Genomic DNA, 10,084 nt, shown 5'->3' on the forward strand with positions numbered 1-10,084 from the left:
GTCACAGATTACAAAATTCTTAACAGTGGAAGCAGCATACAACAGTTACTGCCACGGGTTACCACTCTGGGCCCAGACTTGCCTTCTGTCTTTAGTGCACAGAACATGATGCAGAGCAGCACGGAAAAGGAAGCATCACTGTGGCCTGTTCCTTCCTCTCCTAAGGCCCCTCCCTGTGGATCTGAAGGATTCAAGCATAAGGCAACAAATTCCACCAAGAACTGGATCTAGCAAAGAGAAAATTCTGCAACTAAATCTTTGCTACCTTGCTTTAGAGTATGTATTGATTGGGAGGTACTACTGGGGAAAGTAAAGCCCAGATTAGGCCTGTTCCTCCCCCAGTAAACCCATTCTTCCCAACAGCCAGGATGGGCACAGCAAGTGCCCTGGCAAGCTCCTTTTCTTCAGTGCGAGCTCCCTGAAGACAATCTGATGAAAAACTGTTCGTGGAACATCCACTTTGATTTCTTACAAGAACATAAAAACCTCGGTCTCCTGAAAAGACCCCAGAAACTTTTTCCAACATGATATTTCTCCAGTTTCCCAGACTTTCATGCCAGAACCATTCAAGTTAGTGAACGAAGGATGATTTTAGTTGTACCTGACTTTTATTTTTTGCAGGTAAGGGAAGTATGACCATTCCCATAATGCATCCATCCATACCTGGTGGGCATCTCCAGAGGGCACTATGTAGGCTTGGACAGGCTCCTGTACATATCTGGGATTCTTCATCACCTGCCGCAGTTGCTTCAGCAGCTCTGTTGTAATTTTCGGACTCATCTTCCTACCTGTAACTAAACAAAGCATGAAACTTCAGTGTTTCTCCAGCCATCCCAGGTCACCTACATGCACAGGCTGGAGGAAGCTGTCTCCACTGGAAACTCCCCTTGAGGACAACTGTGCCATCATCATCCCTCTCAGACCAGAATTTCACCTGTCTTGTCCCTTAATTCATGCTCCTTGAGAACAAGAAATCAAGTTAAGGCCAGAGAGTCAAAGGTGGCCTGTCCTGGAAAGGATCTTTCTCACCAGGATGGCATGCCCTGCGGTGATACACGTAAACTTAATGCACTGGTCAACCCCTTCTTGCATCTGGACAGCACCAAGAACAAAGCAACTCAGACATTCCCCATGACAGCCAAGGCATGGGAGCCAAGTACTCACAGATCAGAACCAGCTCCACCTATGAAGTGCTCTGAGAGAAACTTTCAGTCTTTTCACTCTAGGGCCGGGGATGCTGTGGCTTAAACACCACAGGAGCACAGGCTGCTGGGAGAGGAAGACATGCACATCAGGAACTCAGAAATGGACCGATTATAAATATAACTTTTAGAAGTTTTACTGTAGCCTAGAGTTTCATGGTGAACTGGTGATTGAATTAACCCAGACAAAAGAAATCTGCTCCCAAGGACATTCAGAGGGATGCATTCACCAGCCACATTGACCTCAGGGCTGCATACTAGTTCAACTAGCAAGAACACAAGTGTAACAGGAGGGGAATAGCCCACTGAGCTCTCACAAGTGATTGCCAGGGGACAACGAAGGACAGTTATGGGAATGTTCTCTAAAGACCTTTGGCAAATGTTCTGCAGATCTCAGCTGGTGTCAGGCAGGGGTGGGGCACAGCCTGGATGGCACACAGCAGATCAGATGGGTAAACAAGGGCACAGGCCAGTCACCCTCCCTGGCTGTGTTTTTGCAATGGATGTTTGCATTTTTGGCACTGCAGTGAACACCAGCCTCTCAATGTGCACCCCCAAAACCCTCAGTTGCCAGTGCCCGCTGTGAGCACCCGGCACAGCGCTGCGTCAGGCCCTGCTGCTCTGCTGGCACAAGAGATGGCTGCAGTGGGAGGCACACGCTGGCTGCAGAGGATGACTGGCCAGAAAAACTACGAAAATCAAGTAGCCTGAAACTTTGCAGAAGTTCTCCTCCTTTTTCTTTACTCATATCTCCAAAGTGTACCTGAAGCGGGATAATCCCCTTTCTGGTTTTCTCCCCACTCCTTTAACATTTTTAAGAACTTTTGTAACTTTAATGTTGTCACTTTCCAGGGCAAAGTGGGTTATGTGCTGCTTGATGGCCATGCTATAAAGTATTTTATTCTGACCAGTTAATTTCACAGCTCATTTCACAGCCATGTCTACAAACAGGTCATAGACAGGAGAAGCAAACAGCATGCAAGTCCCAAATATTTTTTGCTTATCCAGGCACTTATTCTTTTTACACCTCAATAGCTACCAGGAGTCCCAGATGACATTACAGTCTTATGGCAAAACACAATAAAGCGCAGTCCCTGCCCTGTGATGTCTGCCACCTAAACAGGAAGGCAGAAAAGCTGCCTTCCTTTCACAAAGTTTGATTTGACCAAGGTCACACAGCAGCACTGTGACCAAATCACAAATTGAACCAGGATCTGATGCATTCAGGTGTAAAGAAAACCCAAGACCACCATTCACATGTCTCATCATAGAAAGTTTAGAGCACACCAGACTTGGGTGAGACTGACTCTGCCCACAGGTACACTGTCTTTTAAAACCCAGACCACAATAAGCAAATCAAGCTCAAAAGGCACCATACACCATATCCTCAAACTCGTATCTCATCCCTTTGCTGGGGATTACACCTCAGATTTATTACCAGGACAAATTTCATTGTTTCATACAATGTTTGCAAGCTACACTGAATTTTATAATACTGTGATTGTTTCTGTTTGTCCTCCACAGCAAGCTGCTGTAACATTCTATAACATTGCCGCTGATTTATGTTCAGATAGAATGAAACACAGAGGAGAGAGCAATAACGTAGCGACAAGCCAGCAGAAAAGAATCTCTTTCTACAAACTCATAAGGACACAGTTTCTTTTCTTGGCCCGTGGTTTGTCTCCAGGAGTCTGGAAGTCTCATATAAATAGGTAAGGCATGACAAGGCTTTGCCTTTTAATAAAGTTCCTTGCTGACAAGCCATGGTTTTCTTAGCAAGATGAGATTCTCTCAAGGACAAAAAAAAAAAAAATCATTTAAAATGTCGTCTCACTGTTGAAAGATTTGCTTGTGATATTAAAAACACAACTAAAGTAGATTAGCAACAAAACCCATATTAATGAGGACTTATATTTTGGATAACCCCCATATTATAAGAAGTGGCTTGCAAAATATCCTCCACAAATTTTACAACAAAAATTGTCCTCAGTTTCCAGAGAAATAGATGCTATGTTTTCTCAGAGATAGTTCCTAGCTATTTACTCTGGTTATTCCTATAAACCTTAACAGGTGACTTTCCTCCCTCGGCCATAATTACAAGCCTCTACAAAGTTAAAACAGCTTCTCTATCATTATCTCTATCATTATTTAATCAGTTCAGTGATTAAAATGAAACACAGCAGAAATTAAGGCAGTGGCTGTAGCAGTGAAGAACTAGTCCCATTTCCTGTCCTAACTTTTTGAAAGGTATCAGGCTCCCTTGTTACCTGCCTCTGCAGTTCCCCACGTCTGGATTCCACTTGTCTCTGCTCACACAAAACACCATCCAGCTCTTTGCTCAGCCTTCATAAGCTCCACTGTGCCTGAGAAAGCAAAGGGCAAAATTGAAGTGGTAACAAACTTTGCCCTCCCATAAAACATCTCAATCCCCAGCAATGAGCTGAAAATGCATTAACACTACATTCTTGGTGATAATATTAGAGATGCAATGAGGGTGAACCATGAAGGAACAGGGAACATCAAGGGTCAAGCATTTGCTTGTCAAGATTTATGATTAAATCTTGCAAGTGTGTGCTGGTTTATGGCAATTTGTTTTCTCAGTCACCCTGTCAGGGGCCACTCCCCATATTACAGATGGGGAAATTAAGGCAGAGCAGGAGTAAAATGCAAAGTAACCCTGTAGCATGACAAAGAGTCAGAGCTGGATCCCAAAATCTGTCACTGTCTAGACGTATATTATCTACACCTCACTCAGACTGCAGGAGGCACTTCTCCAAGAGCCCAGACCAGATCCTGCCTGGACTGCATCTCCATCAGACACATGGAGCAAAGAGCAACCACGAAAATGCTGCCAGAGGAACCAGACACATCCTCCCGCCTCCCACATGCACGCAGAGTGATGGGCTGCTGCAAGCCCCGACACCAGCAATGGCCAGGGCCACCAGGCCACTGTGTCAGGGTGTGTGCCAGTGCCACGGTGGGGAAGGGAGGCGAGGCCAGGAGGTCTGGCTGCAGCTGTGGCTGCTGTGTTAGACCACCCTGAGTGTTTATATCATGTTTTCTTCAGATATGCTCGTCCTTGTGATAATTTCCTCTCCGCCTTCTCTTTTACAAATAGTCTTGTTCAAAATAAGCACATTGGCTCACACAGTCGGGAGCCAGCGGCACCACCTCAAAGCCAGGACCGGCTGCACACAGGGCAGCCCAAGCACTCACACACTGAGGCACAAGCCCCACTGCTTGTCCTCTCTTCACAGTACCCGCAGCACTTCTACCTCACCAGACAGAAGGCAGAACTCTTAGGGTTGAAAAGGACCTCTGGTCCAGTCCAATCCCCTTGCCAAGGCAGGGTCACCTGAAGCAGGTGACACAGGAACACATCCAGGTGGGCTTTGATGTCTCCAGGGAAGGAGACACCAAGGCATCCCTGGGCAGCCTGTTCAGTGCTCTGCTACCCTCAGTGTAAAGAAGCTCTTCCTCACGTTGAGGTGGAACTTCTTGTGTTTTAGTTTGCGGCCATTGTCCCTCATGCTGTCGCTGGGCACCACTTCTAGGGGCCTGGCACCATGCTCCTGCACCCGCCTTTAAACCATTTATATGCATTGATGAAATCCCCTCTCAATCTTCTCTCCTCCACACTGAACAGGCCCAGCTCCCGCCTGATCCCCTCGTAAGTGAGATGTTTCTGTCCACCTGAGCTAAAAGCCTCCCCCAGCCCTCCACAGGACTGACGGAGCCGCCTGGGCCTGGCCACCCCGGCCGGGCCCGGCTGTCAGTGCTGGATCCCCTGCAGGGCCTGGGCGCCCGGGCTGGGCCTGGAGACCCGCCGGGGACCGGCTGGAAGGGAAAGCCAGGTCCAGACCAGGCCAGGTCGGGCCCCGGGCACAGGTCCCGCTCTCTGCCATCAGCTCCGGGCACCCACCCAGGGCTGCCCCGCTCGCCGCGCCTCACCTGCCGCCAGCCCGCCCGCCGCCGCGACGTCAGCGCCCACGTGGGCCGCCAGGGCCGCCCCCATGACGTCACTGCTGATGTCACGGGGCCGCCAGGGCGGCACCGGCACCGACACGGCCACCGGGACCGGGACCGGGACCGTCACAGCCACCGGGACCGCCACGGCTACCGCCGCGTTGCCCGACGTGGCCGCACGGCTGAGCCCTGCGGGGACCGCCCGGCCCGTCCCATCCCGTCCCATCCCGCTCGGCGTCCGGCGCTGTCCCCCCGGTTCCGTGTCCCGGTGTGGAGCCCGGGGCACCGGCGTGCGCTGCAGCCGGCGGGGAGGGACCGAGCGGAGCGGAGCGAAGCGCCTGCCCCACACCTCGGTCTGCGCTCTCCTCCGCGATCCGCTCTTGAACGCCACAAAATCCAGCGTGGAGGAGCGATTGAGGCCGCTCCGCGGGCGCGCCCGGCTCCGCGGTGTCTGCGCGGCGGGCGGAGAAGGAGCCGGGGCAGGACAGGAGCGGCTGCGGGCTCACACCTGCTCCCCCAGCACCACACCGGTGCACAGGTTGAAATTACTGAAGTTACGTATTATGAAGGAATTCCGTGCTGCAGGGTGGTGAGAGGCACTGGAACAGGTTGCCCTGAGAAGTTGTGAGTGCTCCAACCCTGGAAATACCCAAGGCCAGGCTGGATGGGATTTTGAGCAATCTGGTCCAGTACCCGTGGTTGACACTAGATGTTCTTTAAGGTCCCTTCCAACCCAAACTATTCAATGATTCTATGAAAATCTGGGCATTTGCCATGCATGCTTCCTAAGGGAGGTACCTTCCATGACCCTGCTCTGCCCTGGCAGTTTTTCATAGGTGGGCAGAAACAGGAGGCTGTTACAGAAATGCAGACATGAGAAGATCACCGCCAAGAAAGACTACAACAAAAGAAAAAACTGCTTTGTGACTGTGTCCAGGCAAGAGGGGTTTGCCTGCAGCAGTGGGTTTTTGGAGGTCTCCCTCTGCTAAAACAAGGCCAGCTTCAAAGCTAGAGCAGGTTGTGTAGGGACTGTCCTGTATTTTGTCCTTTCTCCAAGAAAGGAGAAGCACAGCCACCTGGCTCCTGCTTGTGCTGACCACCTTGGAGCAAAAGGTTTAAGCGGATTTCCCTCATTGCGGCTTGCCCTGTGACCTTCTGCTGTGCACATCTGGAAAGGGTCTGGCTCCTTTTTCTCTCAGACCATTCTCCAGGCTCAGCAATTCCAGCTCCCCTGCAGTCAGGCCTGGCCAGCAACTGTGGTGTTTGCACACTGCAGATCCCTGGAATATAGTGTAGAGTACAACATAGCACAGCAAAAATTGTAATCTGACATAAGAGAGTAAAAGGTCTGTCCTACAACCAGCATCCTAGCATTGGGAAGGGTCATGGGTTGGGGCTGGGATTGCAGACTGTCCCTGAGGAGGGACAGGAGAGAGGGGAGGGAGAGGCTGGTGACCAGGACTGTTATAACAGAAAAATTTCTTTTCTCATTAACCTCCTTGGGTGAAGCTAATTGCTGTTTCCCGGTTATTCTCACCTTATCTTCCAGCCTTGCCCACAAGGGACTCCTGCAATCCTGGCAGTCTGGGCCAAAAAGGCCCATTTAGTTCATCACACATCAATGTCCCCCTCAGGGTAAACTACAGCCATGTTTTGCATTTGTATTACAGACCACATTATGCTCACCCTGCAGAATATTTGCTGAGAAGATTCATTTCTTGGAAACCAGCCAGAATCCAGCAATACTCATACTAAAGCACGTGTCAGGACATTTTAAAAGCACTGCAACATTGGCACGATGATCACGGAGATCATTTGCCAATGGTGAACTCTGCAGCTGAATCCAATCAGGGTTGTGAAATGGTTCTTTCAGCCTACTCTGACTCACAATAACAGTAATAATAATAATTTGGGGTTAGATTTTGAATTTGGCTGTGGCTCTTAATAGAGGGTTGTGGAAAGCTGCACCTGCCGGAGCTGTGCACCAGCCCAGGGAAAAGAGAAGGATCAGTCCAAAACATTTCAAATGTTTGTCATGTGCCTTTCCAGCTCTCCAAGTGGGGATGCCTTTTCCTCTCCTGTTCTGCAGCACTTTCAGTTTGTTTGAATTTAGGACAGTGGCTAAACACAAGGTAATCAGCCTGTGCCAGTTAAATTTTTTGTTTGATTATTTTTTGCCAGCAAATCATTATTATATCACTTTGGGCTAGCTGATGGACCGTGGGAGCAGTGGCAATCAAATACAGGGAGGAAAGAAAATACTTCTCCTATGTGGGAGTGTGACTTGGGGAGCGTGCACAGTATGAAATAATCCAGCTGCTGGCAGATCCCAGTGTACCAGGGGGAGGACAGGAAAGGGGAAAGCTCAGCATTTTCACACAACTTGCCCTAGTTGCTCCAGGTCTAGAGATGCCATTCTGCCCGTACACAGCCAGTCCATGGAAAAAAAAAACACAGTGCGAAAGCAGGTCTCTTCTCCCTCCTTTAGTTATCCTACAACCCCAGCATGAGAGAACAAACCAGGAGGATTGAATTTGATTAACTTTCTCTACTTTGGACCCAGCTCAGGGCAGGAATAACAAGCATCACTGTGGACAGACTATCAATGTGATATTGATGTCTCTATATAATTTAAAATTAATTAAGCCACCACTCAAAAACACCTTACTGCACTGTCTGGTGGCCAAAATGTGCCCCCATTCTGTCTTCCTCATCAAGTTCTCTATTTAATAAAGGTAAAAAAAGTCTGCATTCCCATCTCCTAAAAATGTGCCAAAGGAAGCAGAAAACAGAAGGGAAAATACTGATGTCTGGAAGAGTTTCTAGTTTGTTACTGAGTGCCTGGTATTGCAGAACCACATTGTTAAGGTTTCTGTACCCAGAGGTGACTTCTAACTGGTTCTGACTCATTGAGCACTAAAATTTAGACTAATTTGCTTTCCTTCCTGATAGAATTAATAATGTCAAACTGATGGGTATTCTGCATAGGAACCTCATTTCAGAAGAGTAATGATCTTATAAGAAAATATATTTTCAGACCACAAAGCATTTTGCAGACATCTCGTGCCTATACTGGTGACAAGTCCTCTGCAGTGAACAGCCATGTCCCAGGTGGAGGTGTGACTGTGCCATGTGAGCTGCTGCCCTGTCTGTCTGCAGGGACCTGGCTCTAAACACTGCAAGCATCCCAGTACCACCTGAGCCAGCAGGGGAAGTGTTAAACCCATGGATGAGCCCTGAGGGGGTCTGGATTCAATGGGGGGTTGGTACATGCCCGGGCTGAATGAGCCAGTGGATTGCTGCTAAAGGCTTTGCCTGGATGAGCAGAGGAGGCAGTGCTATTTATTTCATTTGAATAATATATGACTGCTAAGTTAAATAAGAGAAAGCAGAGTGAGCTTTCCGGTTAAGCCAAGATGTTTGATGCTTCTTTCTTGGGCATTTTGAGTCTCTGGGAAGCTTTGAAGTGGTCCTAATGAACTTGCCAATGTAGATAATGTAAAATCTTTAATAATTAATTTATCAGGCAGAGCTGTCTATGATACATGTTCTGAGATATTTAAAGAGATGAAACTGTCCTTCCTAAGTGGTTGTTTGACCTCAAATAAAATGGTGAAAATTCTGATGTAAAGATCTGCTACGGAAGCACTTCAATCTACCTTGCTTTGGATTAAATTTTCCTAGTTGGGCTATCGTTTATGTCCTTATAATGCTGCTTTTGCATCAGATAACAAAAGAGAGGGGTGAGGGAGAAAGACCTGAGGAGGAGCAACAAAAGTTGCTCACCAAATGACAGAGCCATTAACTGTTGTAATCTTGACCTGTATCCAGTGACCAAGGCCAGGAAATAAGCTGTACAGGAATTTGCTTTAGCTTGTGAACCCTCCTATACCCATTTTACCTTTATTGTGATTTTAACTTTCATTTCCTTCACCTTCTTCTTTTGGGCACCAGTGAAATTTATACTTCTGCTTTTCAATTTAGTCGCCAAAAGTGACCCCTGCTCATCTCGAGCCTCCCACAGCCTTTTGATAGCAGATGCTGTTTGGCACCTTGGTGAGATTGTGGTGTCAGAAAGTGACCCGGCAACCTGTCTGTGACCAGGACTTTTTTTTTTCCCCCCTCAAAGTAATGCAGATTGTTGTGGGAGAGAGCAAAAGAAATTGGGGATTTGTGGCAGGGGTGCTGAGCATCTACACAGCTCTCACCAAGGAGAGGGGATGCCAGTGTTGTCTGCCAGTGGTTTGGGACATCTCCTGTGCACTGGACAGATGAAAGGGTGCTCTCAGCCCCACTTCCCTGGCACAGAGACCAGCACCCTGGGGCTTTTCCGTTGCCATGGCCCCCATGCAGGGGCTTGGAGGTGAAGTGTGGGATCACTTCCTCCCTGCCAACACGGGTCCAAAACACATTTTTACAAGGTTGCACGCATGACTGACCAGTTCCTCCCATCCGTGTATGGCACTGGGACTGCCTGGACAATAACCCACCCTCTGTGTTTGTGTTTCCAGGGGCTGTCCTGCAAACTGTCACGTGAAAGTTGTTTTATTCACAGCAACCCAAGTGAGTTTGGCCATGCTCACATCTCAGTGCTGGCTGGGCAGGGTCACATCCACCCAGCCCAGGGGCACACCTCTGTCCACGTGGGGGACAGCAAGTGTTGTAAGTCCAGTTTGCTTCCTATTTCCACCCTAGAAAATTACCTAACAACAATTAATGCCAGTGTTTTGGTAGTATGTAACAGCAGTGCTGTCATGTGCCAAGACAAGGAAGGGCCTGAGAACAGGAAAAAAATTGTTTGTATTTTCAGCTCTCAGCTCTGAGTTAAATGAAGGTTTCAAACATGTGGCATGAGTCCTCTTGGATCATGTTTAAAATAAATTTGGTATGTTTGGAAACTGTGAAACTAGAAACTG

General features: G+C 48.4%; 1 protein-coding gene across 10 annotated transcripts in view; it reads right to left on the minus strand.

Annotated features, from left to right (window-relative positions):
• The window catches only part of XPNPEP1 (X-prolyl aminopeptidase 1), a 31,000-nt gene extending 25,804 nt beyond the window's left edge, over positions 1-5,196 (minus strand). For 4 of the 10 annotated variants that reach the window (XM_088169318.1, XM_088169313.1, XM_088169317.1 and 1 more), the window contains exons 1-4: positions 5,154-5,194; positions 3,470-3,565; positions 1,165-1,269; positions 664-794 (exon numbers count right to left, since the gene is read on the minus strand). In XM_088169318.1, the coding sequence (XP_088025444.1) occupies positions 664-780 (117 nt within the window). In that variant the 5' untranslated portion in view covers positions 781-794; positions 1,165-1,269; positions 3,470-3,565; positions 5,154-5,194. Of the gene's footprint in view, positions 1-82; positions 182-663; positions 799-1,164; positions 1,270-3,469; positions 3,566-5,153 lie in introns of those variants that run through there. The other 6 variants (XM_088169322.1, XM_088169319.1, XM_088169314.1 and 3 more) reach the window with 5 other exon arrangements.
• Positions 5,197-10,084: the final 4,888 nt, after the last annotated feature.

The sequence above is a fragment of the Sturnus vulgaris genome, chromosome 8 (genome assembly GCF_052056855.1).
Source record: "Sturnus vulgaris isolate bStuVul1 chromosome 8, bStuVul1.hap1, whole genome shotgun sequence".
NCBI lineage: Eukaryota > Metazoa > Chordata > Aves > Passeriformes > Sturnidae > Sturnus > Sturnus vulgaris.